The sequence below is a fragment of the Procambarus clarkii genome, chromosome 37 (assembly GCF_040958095.1).
Source record: "Procambarus clarkii isolate CNS0578487 chromosome 37, FALCON_Pclarkii_2.0, whole genome shotgun sequence".
NCBI classification, from domain to species: Eukaryota; Metazoa; Arthropoda; class Malacostraca; order Decapoda; family Cambaridae; genus Procambarus; species Procambarus clarkii.
Genome location: NC_091186.1, coordinates 7,029,949 through 7,052,163, shown reverse-complemented (window position 1 = coordinate 7,052,163; position 22,215 = coordinate 7,029,949). Strand labels below are relative to the sequence as shown.

General features: G+C 40.9%; 2 protein-coding genes across 3 annotated transcripts in view; one reads left to right on the top strand and one right to left on the bottom strand.

The window, feature by feature from the left end:
* The window catches only part of LOC123752090 (tripartite motif-containing protein 5-like), a 548,342-nt gene that overhangs the window by 303,632 nt on the left and 222,495 nt on the right, over positions 1 to 22,215 (bottom strand). The gene's annotated exons all lie outside the window — the stretch shown is intronic.
* LOC138371998 (E3 ubiquitin-protein ligase TRIM32-like) overlaps positions 939 to 22,215 on the top strand; it is a 43,594-nt gene continuing 22,317 nt past the window's right edge. Inside the window, exons 1-2 of one of the 2 annotated variants that reach the window (XM_069337038.1) lie at positions 939 to 2,481; positions 16,492 to 16,562. In XM_069337038.1, the coding sequence (XP_069193139.1) occupies positions 16,557 to 16,562 (6 nt within the window). In that variant the 5' untranslated portion in view covers positions 939 to 2,481; positions 16,492 to 16,556. The remainder of the gene's footprint in view (positions 2,482 to 16,491; positions 16,563 to 22,215) is intronic. The other variant, XM_069337039.1, reaches the window with a different exon arrangement.

Below are 22,215 nucleotides of genomic sequence, written 5' to 3'. Positions count from 1 at the left end.
TTTTGCTCGTAAAGAGGGAATTGATTACCAACTTGGACTGCCTTTGAGCAGCCTGAGGGCAGCAATATCCCAGGAACATCAACTAAATTTCGGAGACTTGAGGCAAAGTTAAATTCACACCAGTTACTCCATCTATCATCATTCTATTATGCAAAAAGAACCGCACGTCTATAGGTCATCCAATAATGTTAGCAGACTTCTAGATGTTACCACTGCTAGACTTAGGCTCGGCTACAAGTACCTCTGGGAGTTTGTAACATCTGCTGATGTAGATTTGACTAAATGTAAACTCTGTCAGCAGAACTATTCGCATACTTTGCGTCATTATATAATGGAATGTGAAAAAATCGCGGAATTTAGAGATAACACCATCAATAGTGTCCAAGAAATGTGTAAGTACTTCATTCATAATGATGTGCTGCTCGAAATCTTAGCGAAGTATCCAAAATTTGCTTACTGTAGGTAATGCATGCACATGACTGTAAAGCTGCCGCCCAGTTGGGTGGGTGTGGAGCAAGACTAGTAATTGTGTGACTCACCATAGATGTAAAGTGCCTTGTATAGTGACTGTTGTGAGCCTCTTGTTGATCACTTGTGACACAAAGATTATTGATGTGTGTATTTGTGTAGGTGATTAGATATGTATGTGTATGTATATATGTATACGTATATATATATGTACATGTATGTATGTATGAGAGTGTGTACATGTATATATAATATTAAAAATTTTGTAACTAGCGTCACAAATTGTTATTTGCTTAGCTAAACGAACTAGAGGGTTCAGTTCCTGAACCGATTATGTGCCTCTGTAATCCTTTACACCACCGCCCACGGGATGGGTATGGGGTGCATAATAAAAAAAGAAATTGAATTGAATTTTTTTTATTTTTTTTGCAGGGATATTCCTGCGCGGGCCCTAAGCCTCTGGCTGGCCCACTAAGTGTTGCTTGTTTCTGTTTTACATGGGTGGAGTATGAGTATTTATGACTCGTATGATCGCTTCAGTAAGATTTTGCCATATGTGTTTAACAACTTCTTCTGCTCTGTTGAATCTAAGTTGAAATCTTAATGGGTTTGTGACTGTGCACTGTGTTAGATAATGTTCCAGTGGTCTGACGGGCATTTCTCCACAGTGTTGACATTTCCTCTCATCTTCCGGAACCTGTAAGCCTATTTCCCATGCACATGGGTATCCAAGCCTGATGCGATGTAAGTGTACTTCTGTTGTTCTACTGCTCCCTTTCATCAAACTAAGTGGTTCGTAGTTGGTTGAATTCTTGTACCATGAATTGAATTGGTCTGATTAAGACTTTATGACCATGTAATCTATGTTTTGCTCCACTACTTACTGATTGAGTATGGGGTGCATAACAAATAATAGCCTCCTTCGGGGGCGCCTTGTTTCTAAACGTGTTAGTCTTAAATCCTTTAATCTCAAATCTTGCTACAATGTACCTCTTAATATATGTTATGTACTCTCGCAACCCAATGTACCTTCTTGTATATAAATAAATAGATTTCAACTGTAAGGGGGTATGGTTTGCACCTTGTTATTCTAATAATGGATAAATAATTCTAATAATGGAAGCGCTAATTATATGAACAAGTGCCATATATTTATTCAGACGAGAACAACAGCGAACACAAACCAGCGCATATACGAACGGAATGGTTTGTATGTACAAACTTCTCAGTGAACGAAGTTGTTTCTAGCCCGGTATCCGAAATTGCAGTATACGACTTGACCAGTCCCCCAAATGGATTCACATCTGACCCGCGCCACATTTATACCTGGCGCCACCAACAGCTAAACACAGAAAACAACTGCCTCGTCGCAACACCAAGGATCAGCTGACGCCATAAACACAACACACCGCCCTACGGTGCGGCAAGTCTCCCTCTAACATCCACCTCTGTTTTAGTCGCCGCTCCTCTGTCTACAGCACAACGCAACAAACACTTTTGAAACTCTTATCATCTTCAACATAAACGCCTCTACCAACATCTGTACTGGTGCAGTCATCGGGAGGACAAACCCTTCATGCAAACTGCACCTACTATCAAGAAGAAGATATGGGTAGGACCTTTGACAAGCTGCCAACTTCCTGTCCTCGTTGAGGCCACCAATATTATTGGCTCTCAGATTAATTAAAGGTCGGCATAGATCAGTAACCAAAGGAAATGGGAAGAGCACCGTGGCGGGTAAGCGAGCGAGCGAGTGACGTCATCACAACAAAGGTTGCTATAGACGTCTCCACGACTCGTGAAGTTCGCCTGTCTTAAAGACCTGTGTCCACAATACCCGCCAAATTGTCCCTCCCACAGTACTCTCAGGACACTTATCGCAGTGTAAGTGTGTGGTGAGGCCACACCACTGAAGACATTGAGGATATACCACGAGGGAGAGACGAAACTGTTGAAGGAAGGAGTCACTGGCTCCACCTGACCACCTTGTTCCTCGCACTCTCGTCATCCTCCGTAAGTACTTGAGTGCATTACCTGCTTGATGGGGTTCTGGGAGTTCTTCTACTTCCCAAGCCCGGCCCGAGGCTAGGCTCGACTTGTGAGAGTTTGGTCCACCAGGCTGTTGCTTGGAGCGGCCCGCAGGGCCACATACCCACCACAGCCCGGTTGGTCCGGAACTTCTCTTAGAAAACAGTCCAGTTTTCTCTTGAAGATGTCCACGGTTGTTCCAGCAATATTTCTTATAGTCACTGGGAGAACGTTGAACAACCGTGGACCTCTGATGTTTATACTGCGAAGAGTTAGGGGTGACATGATAGAGGTTTACAAGTGGATGAATGGACACAACAAAGGGGATATTAATAAGGTATTAAAAGTATCAGCACAAGACAGAACACAAAACAATGGGTATAAATTGGATAAATTTAGATTTAGGAAAGACTTGGGTAAATACTGGTTCGGTAACAGGGTTGTTGATTGATTTGATTTGTTGATTTACCGCGCATCGTGGTGGAGGTGGGGTCCCTCGATTGTTTCAAGCATGGGTTGGACATGTAAATGAGTGGGATTGGGTGGTTATAGATAGGAGCTGCCTCGTATGGGCCAATAGGCCTTCTGCAGTTGCCTTTGCTCTTATGTTCTTATGTTCTCTGATTGTGCCTATGGCATCTCTGCTCTTCACTGGTTCAATCCTGCAGTTTCTTCCATATCATTCACTCCAGTACGTTGTTATTTTACTGTGTAGATTTGGGACCTGGCCCTCCAGTATTTTCCATGTGTATATTATTTGGTATCTCTCTCGTCTCCTTTCTAGAGAGTACATTCGGAGAGCTTCGAGACGATCCGAATAATTTAGGTGTTTTATCTCAACGATGCGTGCCGTATATGTTCTCTGTATTCCCTCTATTTCAGCAATCTCTCCTGCTCTGAAGGGGGGAAGTGAGTACTGAGCTTTCTGCTCCACCATTGTCTGCTCCAACATTGTCTTACACCCCCAACATACAATTGTTAATAATAAAAATAATAAAAATTTATTTAGGAAAAGTACATACATAGTTGCAGAGTTACAGTACAAACATTCTGTTTGATTTAAAGATAGAGGTAGTACATACAATACCTAAAGCCACTAGTACGCATAGTGTTTCGGGCAAGGAGAGGTGGGGAAAAAAAAACACTTAGACTAAAACTTAATAGTACTGTAATTAAGCTTAAAGTATAATTGCATTGAAAGAAAAAAATAAAAATAATAAAAGATGAAAAAAGGGGGGGAACATGGTAGAAAATAGCCAATATACAAGTTGGTCAACAAACAGCATGTTTTTTTTCTTCAACAAAAATGTTGGGGTATGGAAATAGGACTATAGAATTGTTAGAGGTGTGGACGTTGGCCAGTGGAATTGTTGGGGTAAATTATATGCCTGGCATTGTTGGGGTGTGGACTATCGAATAATGATAACTTTTATAATAATAATAATAATAATAAGAAATTTCACTGGGACTGTGTAGTGTTGCAAACCCATGACCAAGGCATTGCCAGCTGCATACTCTACTACTGTACCACCACTGACTTTCTTACAATCGGATTTCTACTGATATCACAGGAAGTCTGTGATATCCTGATATCACAGTCCTGAAGCCAGTCCAAGTTTTATGTAAGACCCCAAGCACTCAGGTGAAGGATAAAGTACTGTAGTTCAACACTGTATGCACAACTTTAGATACACAGAAAATCACACTAAGGTGATATACATCAATGAACAATCCACCGAGGCTGTGAGGTAATGCAAACATTGCAGGTTTGCATCATCTCACAGCCCGAGGAAATTTTCTCATTGATGTATATCACTTTAGTGTAATTTTCTGTGTAAATAATAATAATAATATTATTATTTATTCAAAAGAATGTGTGTACAAAGAACATAAGAATATTGTTCAATTGAAGGGACAGAAGTTACACATACTAATGAAGCCACTATTACGCAAAGCGTTTCGGGCAAAATTAATAATAATATAGAATTTTTCTAATTAAAGTTGTGATGGGATAAAGCACTTAATACTATTAGAGAAGTAAGCTAACAAAATGAGAATGTTCAAGGAAAATAAAAAATTAATACAAAGAAGGTGATACTTAAGGATGACAAGCATAGACTATTACATTATGGAGTCAGTAGTTCTAGCAACAGTACAGTAGTTTATTTACATTAATTATAGAATGGAAATACAAGGTGTAATTTAGAAAAGCAAGTGAACTATTCCTCATAACATTTTCTTTGAACATATCAGAACATAGAGTAACATACTATAATTTAAGGTTAATTTGGCCAACAGTTTCAAATAACCAAGATCATAAAGAACACGAGTAAACACTTTATCAAAGAAATGCATGAAATTAGATGACATTAAATATAGACAGTAAATGTAGAAATTAAATGTGTGTATTCGCTTGAATGAACTGTATGGGGCATAGCCGATTCATTCCAGTGTGGAATTCATTCCATCCGTTCGGCCCCAGCAACCCCCTTCCCTTCCCCCCCCCCCAAAAAAAAATACAATCACATTAATGCATATGCCAGTCCACATTTGCCTTATGAAAAATTTAAATAATAAAGAATTTGTATTGCAATGAAATAAATTGATATTGCACATTACAGTACTGTACTGACCCTACCAGTTGAGTTTTGTAGTGCAAACTTTGTTAGCCTTAATATCCTCAGAGTGCCACACATATGAATATAAATTGTTTAAAGAACAGTAACTTTTCTAACAAATGTACATTATACACTACAGTCTGTACATAAAGTACAGACCACTAGAATCACAGTACTGCAGTACACTTATATCATATAAACTACACTTTGTACATTTAATGTCATTAGAACTGTGCTGTACAGCTCAATTGGCACTCCCAGGTAAGTTATGGCTAGTGCCGGGTGCTGGTCCAGTTGCCTGGGCATCCTCAGAAGGTTTGTCCTTGCTAGTGCTGGGTGCTGGTCCAGTTGCCTGGGCATCCTCAGAAGGTGAGTCCTTGCTAGTGCTGGGTGCTGGTCTAGTTGCCTGGGCATCCTCAGAAGGTGTGTCCTTGCTAGTGCTGGGTGCTGGTCCAGTTGCCTGGGCATCCTCGGAAGGTGAGTCCTTGCAAGTGCTGGGTGCTGGTCTAGTTGCCTGGGCATCCTCAGAAGGTGTGTCCTTGCTAGTGCTGGGTGCTGGTCCAGTTGCCTGGGCATCCTCGGAAGGTGAGTCCTTGCTAGTGCTGGGTGCTGGTCTAGTTGCCTGGGCATCCTCAGAAGGTGTGTCTTTGCTAGTGCTGGGTGCTGGTCCAGTTGCCTGGGCATCCTCGGAAGGTGAGTCCTTGCTAGTGCTGGGTGCTGGTCTAGTTGCCTGGGCATCCTCAGAAGGTGTGTCTTTGCTAGTGCTGGGTGCTGGTCCAGTTGCCTGGGCATCCTCGGAAGGTGAGTCCTTGCTAGTGCTGGGTGCTGGTCTAGTTGCCTGGACATCCTCAGGTGTGTCCTTGCTAGTGCTGGGTGCTGGTCCAGTTGCCTGGGCATCCTCGGAATGTGAGTCCTTGCTAGTGCAGGGTGCTGGTCCTGTAGGCCTACTGTGAAATCGTACCAAAAACTTTGGAATCTTAGATTGTTTCTTTGTTGTGTGCTTCATTATAATATCTTTCATGTCCTTTAGGTGCAGGTAAGAACATAAGAACATAAGAACAAAGGTAACTGCAGAAGGCCTATTGGCCCATACGAGGCAGCTCCTATTCTATAACCACCCAATCCCACTCATATACTTGTCCAACCCGTGCTTGAAACAATCGAGGGACCCCACCTCCACAATATTACGCGGCAATTGGTTCCACAAATCAACAACCCTGTTACTGAACCAGTATTTACAAAAGTCTTTCCTAAATCTAAACTTATCCAATTTATATCCATTGTTTCGTGTTCTGTCCTGTGTTGATACTTTTAATACCCTATTAATATCCCCCCGGTTATGTCCATTCATCCACTTGTAAACCTCTATCATGTCACCCCTAACTCTTCGCCTTTCCAGTGAATGCAACTTAAGCTTTGTTAATCTTTCTTCATATGAAAGATTTCTAATTTGGGGAATTAACTTAGTCATCCTACGCTGGACACGTTCAAGTGAATTTATATCCATTCTATAATATGGCGACCAAAACTGAACTGCATAATCTAAATGGGGCCTAACTAGAGCAAGATATAGCTTGAGAACCACACCAGGTGTCTTGTTACTAACGCTGCGATTAATAAATCCAAGTGTCCGATTTGCCTTATTACGAACATTTATGCATTGATCCTTTTGTTTTAAATTCTTACTAATCATAACTCCCAGATCCCTTTCGCAATCCGACTTCGCAATCACAACACCATCTAGCTCGTATCTTGTAACTCTATCATCATTACCTAACCTCAGAACTTTACATTTATCAGCATTAAACTGCATCTGCCAATCCTTTGACCATTTCAAAACCCTATCTAGATCAACTTGAAGTGATAGTGAGTCCTCCTCCGAATTAATTTCCCTACCGATTTTCGTATCATCGGCAAATTTGCAAATGTTGCTACTCAAACCTGAATCTAAATCATTTATATATATTATAAACAACAGAGGTCCCAGGACAGAGCCTTGAGGCACTCCACTTACAACATTTTCCCACTCTGACTTGATTCCATTTATACTAACTCTCTGTTTCCTTTGGTATAGCCATGCCCTAATCCGGCTTAATATAGCACCCCCAATACCATGAGACTCTATTTTTTTAATCAGTCTTTCATGTGGCACTGTATCAAAAGCTTTGCTAAAGTCAAGGTATACAACATCGCAATCCTTACCACTATCAACTGCCTCAACAATGCTAGAATAAAAAGATAACAAATTTGTTAAACATGAACGGCCATTTATAAAACCATGTTGCGACTCAATTATTAATTTATGTTTTTCAAGATGAAGACGAATTTTATTTGCTATTATAGATTCGAGTAACTTTCCCACAATAGACGTTAGGCTAATTGGTCGATAGTTAGACGCAAGTGATCTATCTCCTTTCTTAAAAACTGGTATCACATTAGCAACTTTCCAAAACTCTGGCACTCTGCCTGACTCTATTGATTTATTAAATATGGTTGACAGTGGGTCACAAAGCTCCTCTTTGCATTCTTTAAGCACCCTAGCAGGTGATTATTACCTGTACAGGAGGACGTACAGAGAAGTCAATCAGAGGCTTCTGCTGGAAGATAAATTACTTTGGGAGGCCAGTAACAAATTTCCCCTACTCGATGACTTGGCTCAGACATGACTGACCAGGAAGAGTGTGCTCTAGCTTGGACGCGGCACAGAATGTTAAGTGTTCAAATCCCTGGGGAGGATGTAATAATTGCTGGCGTCAATATTGCACTAGTTGCTGTGCCATAGCAAAGTGGTGTACATAGATTAGTGTGAATGTACGTTTTAGTATCCTAGTCCTGTGCAGTTAGCCTCGCACATCTGGTTTTAAACTATCAAATTTTTTTTTTTAGAAATTAGACCTCTAAGATTGCATTGCAAGTGAAAAATAAGTAGCGCGAGTTGTTTAAACTTTGACTAAATTATTTTTAAAGTGTAGCCATAAAATTTGATGTAGTTATTTTTCTTGCTGAAGATTATCTACTTCTATAATTGGCTTCAAACTATTAGTGGTTAACACTGTCTACCACATTCTATTTTTATTGACCATTCCCGGTTTGCAAGCTCTATTCCCCGGCTGCAACATAAAAGATTTGAAACTGGCTTTTAGACTTGGTTTTTATGGATCTTGTGAAATTGAAACATTGATCGGTTTTAAGTGTAAGCTACTGTACGGTGTTACGGTGCCCTCTCCTATTTCTTTCGTTTGCCGGCTTAAAGAGTCATATCAGCTCTCCCTACTGATTCTCTGAGGTTCAGGGAGTCTGATGATATATGTGGCGACCAGACCGGCTGCCAGTTAAGGGAAGGGAGTTACTTTATAAGTTGTAAATAAAGGAAAATTGGCGCCCTGTTATAAAATGAAACAGTATCCCCTACGGCAGATGTGACCTTGTGGAAGGGACACTATGCCGATCGCGGATTGGCCGACGTAGGTCGCGGGCGACAAATCAGGGCCCGCCATGACGTCACCGAGTGCCCCGGGCGGCGCCAACGTCAGAGTTGTACTGACCGTGGAAGCGACAGGACGCGCCTCGGTCGGCTCTCAGGGATTGGAGGCTCTGCAAGCCTTGTTCAGTGGATTGAGCTGGCTGTCGCAGTCATCCCAGTTATTGGAGACCTTGCGCTTCTGGGAAGCAAAAGAGGAACCAAGTTCAGTGAGCAGAGAAGTGCCCAAACTTGGAAAATAGTCGGCGACGACGCTGGGCGGCGCCGCTGGCTGGACGTTGAGGTCTGGAAGGTGGGCGAGCAAGCTAGCTGTGACTGGGGTCACATCCACTGAGAATCTTGGAAGGACGACACAGTGCCTAGGACAAGGAGCGACGCCCTGTGGGAGAGGCAAGTGTGGGGAAAAATAGTGATTAGCTCAGCGCCCATCGATGAACCAGGATTGGGGCAGCTGAATCTCAGGGATTGGAACGGCGACGACGCGAAGGCTTCACGACACCCGAGGACCTGTGGAACGTCCTGGATCGTCGAGGATCGACCCCAGGAAGCGTGGGAACCTCACACCATCGAGGGACAGGCGTCGTGAGCCAGGAGTGTAAGGTAGATCATTTTTCCCTCCCATTACCCCTTGTATGAGTAGGCTAGTTAGGCCACAATATTTACTCGTGTATGTGGCAGCAAGACTTTATTACTTTAATAGTAGAGTAGGCTGCAAGGCAGCTTGTGTCCAGGACTGTCAGAGAGGACATTGTGTATGGATGGCAGGACAGTGAAGAAGAGGTGCCGACGTGGTGAAGAGGCCCTCCTGTGAGAGTGTGAGACTCCTGTCTTCCTGCCCAGTAGAAGGAGCGTTGGATGGTCGTGGAAGAAGAGGCGGACGATCTCCAGACTCATCATCCATATTCCATATTCATGTATTACTTGTGATTGTGTGTGTGTGTTCATGTAATTTGCGTCAGTAAATCCACACATTTTATTACTGTGTTTGAGTGCGCCTCCATTTATGATATTTCTCTATGAGCATACACTTCTGGCTACAAATAATATATAATACACCCACTGAACTGCATTGCTGGGATGCAGATACAATAACCCAGCTGGCGACCTTGCTAAGAGGAAGATAGAGAAGACAGGCGGGAAAGGAGTTCCTGCAACCCTTTTTTTTGTCTGGCAGGCAAGACTCAGGGAGGTTATGGTTATAGGTAAGCCTGAGTCTTCCTTCACTCCCCCACGGGTCTAGGCCGGAACTGTTAACAGCAGTTTCCCCGTGGTTGACTGAAGGGCTTCCAGGGTGAATCAGTGGCACCCCTTTGTGGTGGAAGCAAAGACCTGCGGAGGTGGGCATTGTTGGTCCTATCTTGTGTGACCAAGGAGACTCCGGTGAATCCAGGGAGTCGGAGGGGCTGAGTATTTGGGCCCTTTGAGCCCCTAGCAGCCGAGTGTTAGCAGAGCCCCGGACCGCCCACCCCCCACGTGACAACGGGCAGTCTGCCTTCACTGTCTAGTGAACCGGACTTGTCAACTAAATCTTAGCCAGAGGTTAATGAAATTGTGAAATTACTTGGGTTTGTGATATTGTGCAAATTGAATTTTTAAATGATTTTATATGTAGTAGTGTTAATGTAATCTTAAATGTATTTGTACATGTTCCCTTAGTTCAGATGGGAGCTCTGAATGCATGTAAGTTTTTAATAAAATATATTTTGAAAAAAAAAAAAAAAAAAAAAAAAAAAATAAGTCTAAGAAATAAAATTAACGAATTAAATGCTCTTGTCTGCACAGAAAAAATAGATATTATTGCACTTACCGAAACGTGGATGAATGTAGAAAATAGAGAACTATTAGCTGAATATCAAATATATGGATTTAAACTATTTCACACAGATAGATATATTAGACGAGGAGGTGGAGTAGCCATATATGTTAGGGACAATTTGAAATGTAGTCTCAAAGAGGGAATCAAAACAGAGCCACACACAGAAACTATTTGGATTGAATTAAACGAAAAAGCTAATAATATTATAATAGGAGTAATATATAGGCCACCAAATTTAGACAGAATGGAAGCAAAGCATCTATGGGATGAAATATCTAGAGCATCTAGATCTAACAGTATTTATGTCATGGGTGACTTTAATTTTAGCGGAATAAACTGGTTGAACAAAACAGGGAATAGTGAAGCAGAAGATTTTCTAGAATTAATTGACGATTGCTTTCTTACGCAACACATTAAGGAACCAACACGGGAAAATAATATTTTAGATTTAGTGTTAACTAACAGGGAAACGCAAATTAATGACATCGAAATAGGGAGTGAGCTAGGGAGCAGTGATCACAAAGAAATCAGATTTAGCATAGAATGGAATAGACCAGTAGGAGAAAATTCTGTTAAAGTGCCAGATTTTCGAAAAGCTGATTTTAATAGCCTAAGAAATTTTTTGGGTCAAATTGATTGGAAAGGCTTGGGTATGGGGTGTGGGCCGGTCTTGGAGCGAGACATGAACCCAGCGATAGGTGACTTAAATGGGGATTTCGATGTGGATTCAATATATAACTTATTTAAGAATATTCTAAACAAAGCACAGGAACGTAGTATACCATACAAATTGAATAGATCGTATACTAATGACCCAAAGTGGATAACAAAGAATTTGAAGAACCTTATAGGTAAAAAGAGAGCTTGGTACAAAAGGATTAAAAATGGGGAGGTCACTTTAGAACAGGAATTCGTACAACTGGTTAGAAATGTTAAAAAAGAGATAAGGAAAGCAAAAAGAAACTATGAAGTTCGCATAGCAGGGCAAGCAAAGACAAATCCTAAAGGGTTTTTTCAGTTATATCGTACTAAGACTAGGGAAAGGATAGGTCCATTAAAAACTGAGACAGGTCAAATAACAGATAGTGATGAAGAGATGAGTAGTATTTTTAATAAATATTTTGTATCTGTATTTACTAAAGAGGAACTTAACAATATGCCTTCAGCCGAACAAGTCTATGTGGGTGGGGACGAGGACAGGTTGACGAGTTTAGCAGTTACCAGGGAGGATGTTCTTAAACAAATAGTAAAACTCAAACCAAACAAATCCCCAGGGCCGGATGAAGTGAAGTGATTATTACCTGTACAGGTAATAATCTGTCAGCTCTTCATTATCAGTTACAATAACCAAATCAAGCAGATCATTAACCTTTTGCAATGATGCAGCATATGGAATAGATAACATACTGTCATCTTCCTCTGTCACATCCTCATCATTATTACCAGTAACACACTGGATAATCTCATTATCAGTTAATTCACCATAACCTGGATCATCAGTATCATTACCTAACCACTCATTCACATCAGAAAGTTGCAAATCTTCCTCACCTGCATCTCTGAATGTCTCAAAAATCGCATTATCAAAGCCCTCAAAATCATAGTCATCTTCGTCTTTATTCTAACCAGGTACCAGACTCAGAATTTTATTCCATGCATTCTTTAATGTAGTGACCTTCAACTCGCTCCATGCCTTGGCCTAGTTGTAAATTGCATCTTTAATTGAATATTTCTTGAAATTTTCTAGTGTTCTACTAGCCTTCGTATCCTTATTAGGCATCTCGTCTTCCTCAGAAATCAGAACTTCCATAATATCTGAATTCATAGCTCTTTTATAAAGCCTTTGAGAGCATAGATAACCCTTAATCCATGAGTTGTATTACAGATGTAGTGTTTGGTGGTAAAGCCATACATGTTATTTTGCCATCAGGCGATGTTAATTTAGCAATGGGGTGAGCTGGGGCATTATCAGTCAACAACATTACCTTTACCTCAGCAGGATGAATTCTGCACATATTGATCTGCTGCTTTTTTACTTCTTTACAAAAGTGATTCTGGAACCAATCCTCAAAAGTAATCTGTGTGAACCAGGCATTTTTTGTGTTGTAGTAGATGACAGGTAGTCTGTTCATGCAGTTTTTCAATGCTCTGAGGTTGGCAGATTTCCCAACAATTGCGTACTTTGTTCGGTGACTGCCATCTGCGTTAGAGCACAATAATGCTGAAATTCTTTCCTTCTTTACCTTGCAACCACGAATTCTCTTCTCAAGCCTGAAGGCCAAGGTGTTTCTTTGAAGGCATTTCCAGTTATAGCCTGTTTTATCTGCATTGTACACTTAAAACCAGCTTAGATTATTAGATATAATGTGCTGAAAAAGTTTATGCTTATATGCATTAGCACTTCCAACATCTGCACTTAATGCATCGCCACAATTTTTCTTGTTAATGATGCCATACCTCTCTTTAAATCGACATACTTATTCAATACAAGCCTTGAAATTGTCTATGTTTAACTTTACAGCAAGTCTTTCAGCTGCATTTCTAATAGAATCAACTCAAACAGGAATTCCTTTTGCACGATGCTGTGTAAACCATTTAAATACAGATGAGTCTAAATCCATATACTTAGCAGGTTTCATTGTTTTCCTGTTGCCTATTGCATCAGTTTGAGCAAAGAATTTCTTAATATTATCCTTCTGCTTTTTTATATCACAAATTGTAGCTTTACCGATGTTGAATTCTTGGGCGAGTCGAGTGACAGAGTATCCACGCTCTGCTTTCTCTGTCAAGTCAACTTTCTGATCAATTGACAAATGTTTTCTCTTTTGTTTTATACCTTCAATACCATGAATGCTGCTCTGAGACATCTTGACAGATTAAATGTGTTCAAACAGTTAAAATTGTTCAAATTTATCATGAAAATCCTTCGCACACGAGTCCGACGTTTTTACCCCAGGAAGAGGAGAAGCACATGGTGCCAGCCATCTCATCCAGGCCCAATGCGTTGACATGACCTGTGCTTATTTTATACGGATATTCAAAATTTGATGTACATATTGACTGTTACAAATTGTTTTATTTAAAATATTATTATTGTTATAATTAGTGAAATATTGTTAGTTTTGAAGTTTTATGCATTTTATACAGTACAGTTCTGTATTAACCCTTAAGCTGTGCATGGCATACATATACGACAGGACCTGATGGCAAAGTTCAATTTCTCAAATTTTTCTCTAATGCTTTCTAATTTTTGTGCATACTAGCAAATCTTGTAACTTTGTCTAAATGATCACAAACATAACTTGAAAAATAAGAAAATAAAAAATAATTATAAAATTGAATATTGAAAACTTCAGATTTTGAGATCAGCTGCAAAAATATAAATTACTGTATCACCAATCGTTCATTTGGTGTTATTATGCTCTCAGTATAGTATATGATCTTCATTTTCATAGATTTAGAATATATGATTTCAGTTTAATTTACTGCAAAATAATCGTCAATGTGGCATTTGAATTATGCGCCAAATTTAGAAAAAAAATTGATAACTACAAACATTTAGGGTTTGTGAAAAATCCATTCTAATAAGATTGTAGAACAGACAACTGTGCACATTATTTGTAACAATGGTGAGAATCGGTCAGAAACTGAATTTTTTTAAGCTGACTCAAAGTTTTAGATATAATTGAAGTTGAAGTTATCGACAATGAATAGGGTAGTTCTAATTCATTAATTTACTTATATGTTTTAATAAACGTTGTTTGGCACTCGTACTCGAATATGTGAAAGTTGTAGGTCAATATGTATTGGAATGATGTTAAGAAAAAATAACTCCCCAAAAAACTAAATATAGGGAAAATTATAATGATTTAGGGGGATAAAAATGTATATTTTATAAAAGTGATAAAGCCCTAATCGGGTCCCTAATCATCAAAACCGTCTAAAGAGACAAAGAAAATAGAATTTGAAATCTGTGAAAAACTCAGTAATAAAAAATTCAAAGTCCTAAGTTCTGCCAGTTGTGACTGATTCATTTGGTGACCAATATCATTCTATCTTGACATAGTTAGGGGTGCATAGTATGCACTCTCCAGGATGTAGAGGTTACAACAAAATGAGATAATAAACAAAGGAGACAAAAAAAAATGGATATTGGTGAAAGTAACAGATATTAACATTAGGCAATGCATTTTTATATTTAACAATATAGAGCATGATAACATACTCATTATTATTGGTATTATTATGTATTACTCAGCAATGCTATACAGACACCAGCTGCATATCCACTTTGTGGACACTTCTTACTACTATTCTTCTTTGTACATTGGACAGGTGCTTGCATCTCTTTATTACTGCATTATCCATCAGTTCCAGTTAATAGGAGCTGTTCTCCTTTTAAAAAAAAAATTGTCTTAAATACATTTCTGAACATATTGGAATGAAACTTTCATGATGCTTATGCCAATAAGTTGGAGATTTGTTTAACATTTAATATTAATTTTCACATAATTTAAATATTTTTTGCCCAGCCCCAGCTTTTACAGCCCAGGCTGTAGCAGCTTTAGGGTTAATGCACGTGGTTTGTATTACGTAGGCTTTTTTTTTTATTATTATTATTTTTTCTACCACAGACGTGGCCACACATTTACAATGCTAACCGGCATATATACATTTTCTTCTGTCCTCCATGGACAGGGTTAGAGATGTGTTAAACATATAGTTCAAGGGTTTATTGAACAATCAACCACAGAAGGTGATTCGATGCTTTTAAAATGCTAAGCTAACCTACATACGTAAATACATAGATACACAGATTTACGTATGCCCTACATAAAGTGTTCGATGTGTCTTTTACTTAGTGTCATTAATGTACATTTACAAAGGTGAAATGTAATTCTGATCAGCTTCCATATATACTTTATACACATATATATACATACACACACACACACATATACGTACATATACATATATACACACACATGCATTCACATACATTTATCTCTTTTACTCTGACAGGGTGAGATAACTGATAGAGAAACTAGTGTGCAATTAAGCACTTAATCACTGAAGGTGATGAAGGTGCTTTTACAAGCTCAGGTTATATAGTTACATCACATACATACATTGTATAATTGATACATTACATGGTTAATCTTGGGTACAGTAGGCTGTTAGAGAGGGAGGGGAGGCAGCCGAGAACCCACTCATACCCCCTTCCTCTTTCCTGCCCACCCCTCCTTACTCCTGCCCATCCTCCTTATTCCTGCCCACCCTCCTTATTCCTGCCCACCCTCCTTATTCCTGCCCCACCCTCCTTACTCCTGCCCACCCTGCTTACTCCTGCCCACCCCTCCTTACTCCTGCCCACCCCTCCTTACTCCTGCCCCACCCTCCTTACTCCTGCCCATCCTCCTTATTCCTGCCCACCCTCCTTACTCCTGCCCACCCTCCTTACTCTTGCCCACCCTGCTTACTCCTGCCCACCCCTCCTTACTCCTGCCCACCCCTCCTTACTCCTGCCCCACCCTCCTTACTCCTGCCCACCCTCCTTACTCCTGCCCACCCTCCTTACTCCTGCCCCACCCTCCTTACTCCTGCCCATCCTCCTTATTCCTGCCCACCCTCCTTACTCCTGCCCACCCTCCTTACTCCTGCCCACCCTGCTTACTCCTGCCCACCCCTCCTTACTCCTGCCCACCCCTCCTTACTCCTGCCCCACCCTCCTTACTCCTGCCTACCCTCCTTACTCCTGCCCACCCTCCTTACTCCTGCCCCACCCTCCTTACTCCTGCCCATCCTCCTTATTCCTGCCCACCCTCCTTACTCCTGCCCACCCTCCTTATTCCTGCCCACCCTCCTTACTCCTGCCCACCCTCCTTATTCCTGCCCACCCTCCTTATTCCTGCCCACCCTCCTTATTCCTGCCCACCCTCCTTACTCCTGGTCACCCTCCTTACTTTTGCTCAAAGCACAATACCTAAAAAAATTATTTAATTTTTCTAAACATTTACTATGTTTTGGTGGGAAAAATTTAGTCATAGAAACCTTAAATTTGTTTTATTTTGCCTTAATAGGTAATACTGCTTCCAGTCTCTGCTCGGCTACCCAGGACGATAGCCAACACAACTTCTGCCCATTAATGATGGTAAGGACAATTTTATTCTTACTGTACTACCAGTGTGTGTGTTTATCATGTTGATGTCAATAACCAGTGATTGTGAGTGTATTAATCAAGATATTTTCATTAACTAGTGTATTAATGTTGGTGTTGTCATTTACCAGTGATGGAGAGTGTATTGATTATAGTCATTACCCAGTGATGGTGAGTGTATTAATCATATTGTCATTACCCTGTGATGGTGAGTGTATTAATAATATTAACATTACCCAATGATGTTGAGTGTATTAACCCTTGTGTTGCTAAGGGCTGTTTGCCCCTTGTCACCCACAGGCGCATAACAAAAAATAAAAAAAAATCTTCCTAAACTGTTAATTTGTGTTCCCTGACTACAAGAGAGAGAAAAAAAATTAATCGTACTTACAAATGACATAAATGAGCCGACAATATGAGCGATGACGTCACACCCTGCATGCTTGCTCATGCAAGGTGCTTCCTAGAGGCATTGTGCGCAGTCAGAATTGCCACAAATTTATTTTTGCTGCATTATTTACAGTGTCTAGGCGTATTTTATCACAAATATTATTCACTAATTGTGTTGCATATAATGTTACTTCATGTTCAGTGGTAATAAATGTTGCATACATTGAGTATACAGATGCGCACAAAAATATTTTCCCATTATGCCAATATAATATGTATTCACATTGTTCATTATTATATTTACACACATGCACACACTATTTACAGGTTTTTGCACTATTATTGCACATTTAGAATTCTTGGAGAGAGTGGTAGTTGTAGAAGCAGCTGACAACACACAATGGGACTGCACACGCTTCACACCATGTTTGCACAAGTTTACGTTTCTGATCTCTTTTATTGTTGTACAAACTAAGCAATCACATTGGCCTATTGCACGCTTTCCAGCTGGTGGCAAATGTTTTAGTCTGTGTGCTTGAAAGCCCTCAATGTGAGCGAGCCTGGGTGTAGCAGCATGCTGCAACACTGGGTGCATGATGGGTCTTTGTGTGCCAGAAACATCTTTGCCAAACTTTGCTAATAACTGTGTCCCAAGTGTAAAAGCAAACGAACGGAAACTTGGTTTACGTCCAGTTTTCACCAGATACATATTATAGCTGTTCAGCAGGGCCTCGTAGGGCCTCTGCAGGGCCTCTGCAGGGCCTCTGCAGGGCCTCGTAGCCTGGTGGATAGCGCGCAGGACTCGTAATTCTGTGGCGCGGGTTCGATTCCCGCACGAGGCAGAAACAAATGGGCAAAGTTTCTTTCACCCTGAATGCCCCTGTTACCTAGCAGTAAATAGGTACCTGGGAGTTAGTCAGCTGTCACGGGCTGCTTCCTGAGGGTGGAGGCCTGGTCGAGGACCGGGCCGCGGGGACACTAAAAAAAAGCCCCGAAATCATCTCAAGATAACCTCAAGCAAATAGGGAGTGAGCTAGGGAACAGTGATCACAAAGAAATCAGATTCAGCATAGAATGGAATAGACCTGTAGGAGAAAATTCTGTTAAAGTGCCAGATTTTTGAAAAGCTGATTTTAATAGCCGAAGAAATTTTTTGGGTCAAATTGATTGGAAAGTCTTGGGTATGGGGTGGGGGCCGGTCTTGGAGCGAGACATGTACCCAGCGATAGGTGACGTAAATGGGGATTTCGATGTGGATTCAATATATAACTTATTTAAGAATATTCTAAACAAAGCACAGGAATGTAGTATACCATACAAATTGAATAGATCGAATACTAATGACCCAAAGTGGATAACAAAGAATTTAAAGAACCTTATAGGTAAAAAGAGAGCTTGATACAAAAGGATTAAAAATGGGGGGTCACTTTAGAACAGGAATTCGTACAACTGGTTAGAAATGTTAAAAAAGAGATAAGGAAAGCAAAAAGAAACTATGAAGTTCGCATAGCAGGGCAAGCAAAGACAAATCCTAAAGGGTTTTTTCAGTTATATCGTACTAAGACTAGGGAAAGGATAGGTTCATTAAAAACTGAGACAGGTCAAATAACAGATAGTGATGAAGAGATGAGTAGTATTTTTAATAAATATTTTGTATCTGTATTTACTAAAGAGGAACTTAACAATATGCCTTCAGCCGAACAAGTCTATGTGGGTGGGGACGAGGACAGGTTGACGAGTTTAACAGTTACCAGGGAGGATGTTCTTAAACAAATAGTAAAATTCAAACCAAACAAATTCCCAGGGCCGGATGAAGTGTTTGCCAGGGTGCTTAAAGAATGCAAAGAGGAGCTTTGTGACCCACTGTCAACCATATTTAATAAATCAATAGAGTCAGGCAGAGTGCCAGAGTTTTGGAAAGTTGCTAATGTGATACCAGTTTTTAAGAAAGGAGATAGATTACTTGCGTCTAACTATCGACCAATTAGCCTAACGTCTATTGTGGGAAAGTTACTCGAATCTATAATAGCAAATAAAATTCGTCTTCATCTTGAAAAACATAAATTAATAATTGAGTCGCAACATGGTTTTATAAATGGCCGTTCATGTTTAACAAATTTGTTATCTTTTTATTCTAGCATTGTTGAGGCAGTTCAGCTGTTCAGCTGTTCAGCTGCACAGCTGATAGTGGTAAGGATTGCGATGTTGTGTACCTTGACTTTAGCAAAGCTTTTGATACAGTGCCACATGAAAGACTGATTAAAAAGATAGTCTCTCATAGTATTGGGGGTGCTTTATTAAGCTGGATTAGGGCATGGCTATACCAAAGGAAACAGAGAGTTAGTATAAATGGAGTCAAGTCAGAGTGGGAAAATGTTGTAAGTGGGGTGCCTCAGGGCTCTGTCCTGGGACCTCTGTTGTTTATAATATATATAAATGATTTAGATTCAGGTTTGAGTAGCAACATTTGCAAATTTGCCGATGATACGAAAATCGGTAGGGAAATTAATTTGGAGGAGGACTCACTATCACTTCAAGTTGATCTAGATAGGATTTTGAAATGGTCGAAGGATTGGCAGATGCAGTTTAATGCTGATAAATGTAAAGTTCTGAGGTTAGGTAATGATGATAGGGTTACAAGATACGAGCTAGATGGTGTTGTGATTGCAAAGTCGAATTTCGAAAGGGATCTGGGAGTTATGATTAGTAAGAATTTAAAACAAAAGGATCAATGCATAAATGTTCGTAATAAGGCAAATCGGACACTTGGATTTATTAATTGCAGCGTTAGTAACAAGACACCTGGTGTGGTTCTCAATCTATATCTTGCTCTAGTTAGGCCCAATTTATGCAGTTCAGTTTTGGTCGCCATATTATAGAATGGATATAAATTCACTTGAACGTGTCCAGCGTAGGATGACTAAGTTAATTCCCCAAATTAGAAATCTTTCATATGAAGAAAGATTAACAAAGTTTAAGTTGCATTCACTGGAAAGGCGAAGAGTTAGGGGTGACATGATAGAGGTTTACAAGTGGGTGAATGGACATAACAATGGACAATGGACGTAACGTGGTGGAGGTGGTGTCCCTCGATTGTTTCAAGCGCGGGTTGGACAAGTATATGAGTGGGATTGGGTGGTTATAGAATAGGAGCTGCCTCGTATGGGCCAATAGGCCTTCTGCAGTTACCTTTGTTCTTATGTTCTTAACAAAGGGGATATTAATAGGGTATTAAAAGTATCAACACAAGACAGAACACGAAACAATGGGTATAAATTGGATAAGTTTAGATTTAGGAAAGACTTGGGTAAATACTGGTTCAGTAACAGGGTTGTTGATTTGTGGAACCAATTGCCGCGTAACATTGTGGAGGTGGGGTCCCTCTATTGTTTCAAGCATGGGTTAGACATGTATATGAGTGGGATTGGGTGATTATAAATAGGAGCTGCCTCGTATGGGCCAACAGGCCTTCTGCAGTTGCCTTTGTTCTTATGTTCTTATGATGTTGGAGTGAGGGAGACTGGCTGGGTGTGGCTGCTCTCACTCGAGGTGTTCTGAATGTGTTCATGGCCAAATGCTCCTATTGGCCCATAAGAGGCAGCTGCTATTGGCCCATACGAGGCAGCTGCTATTGGCCCATACGAGGCAGCTGCTATTGACCCATACGAGGCAGCTGCTATTGGCCCATACGAGGCAGCTGCTATTGGCCCATACGGGGCAGCTGCTATTGGCCCATACGAGGCAGCTGATATTGGCCCATACGAGGCAGCTCCTATTGGCCCATACGCGGCAGCTGCTATTGGCCCATACGCGGCAGCTGCTATTGGCCCATACGCGGCAGCTGCTATTGGCCCATACGCGGCAGCTGCTATTGGCCCATACGGGGCAGCTGCTATTGGCCCATACGGGGCAGCTGCTATTGGCCCATACGGGGCAGCTGCTATTGGCCCATACGGGGCAGCTGCTATTGGCCCATACGGGGCAGCTGCTATTGGCCCATACGAGGCAGCTGATATTGGCCCATACGAGGCAGCTGCTATTGGCCCATACGAAGCAGCTGCTACGCGGTGTTCTGAATGTGTTGATGGTGAATGTATATAGTGTGTAAATAGATTGTATATATACACAAATTAGCATGATACATAGTAAATATGTGCTGCATATGTGTACACAAGTTTCATGCACGTAACACAGTGTCTACAGACAGTACGGATGTTGTACTGCGATATTATAGTGTACGTGTTCATTATACATTGGATTGGCACATAAAACAATGAAAATGTATTTGGAAAGGTGCGCAAAAAATGAACGAAAATATATTCGCGGCAACTCGCGCGCCCCGCCCCGAGCGCCCCACCGCCCCCGAGAGCTTACGGCACGGGCGCACAGGGAATGATGCCGTCACGCCCCAACTTCCGGACCCCATAGCAGCCAAAGTAAGTACAATTTCGACTTTTTTTTTACATACATATACTGAGGGAAGGGTTTTTGACACTTTAAAAAGAAAAAAGAATTTTTTCCAGAGAATTTATTTCCTGCGCACTGCGGGGGTGTCACATTTGGAAGCAACGCAGTTAACCCTTAAACTGCGCAACGCGCCTGCAGGCTCACGTCTGGTTTGCGCAACGCGCCTCCGGATATTTGTATTTTTCACGTTCCATTCAAAACTCCCGCGGCTACATGGGGTTCACATCAGCTTCCTCAGGGCTCTTGTAAACAGATGCCATCTTTAAAAAAAATCGTGGTCCACATTCCCGGGTGTGGGAGCCTCAGTAGTGTGTGAGCAACCAAGGCTGGCGCTCGCAGCATGAGCGCACAGCACTGCTGTTCAGCATGTGACCACAGCATTGCCTAATAATGTCAAAATATATATATATATAACTTGTATTATTTAGCTATGATAGTGTTATATTAGAGCCTGAGTGTGATAATGACTGGGTACAATGTTCAAATATCAGTGATTCAATGCTGTTCACGATGCTCACAGCGGTAGCCACAGCATTATTTCGTTCATCAAGGAATCTTCAGATGATTTCTTAGGTTCCTTTTCAAAATAAACATATGGTCAATTATTCATTTACAGGAATTAGGGACCAGGATTGTGATAATAGCAGGATTGTGGTTATAATTAGCATTGTGCGTAGTATTGTGGAAGGAGGAATTTTGATGAGGGAGGGAGGGCGAGAATTGAGGTAGCCTCATCGTGTGTGTGTTGCTGCCACTTTTTTTGCTCACCATACTAGCTTAGTGGTTCGCT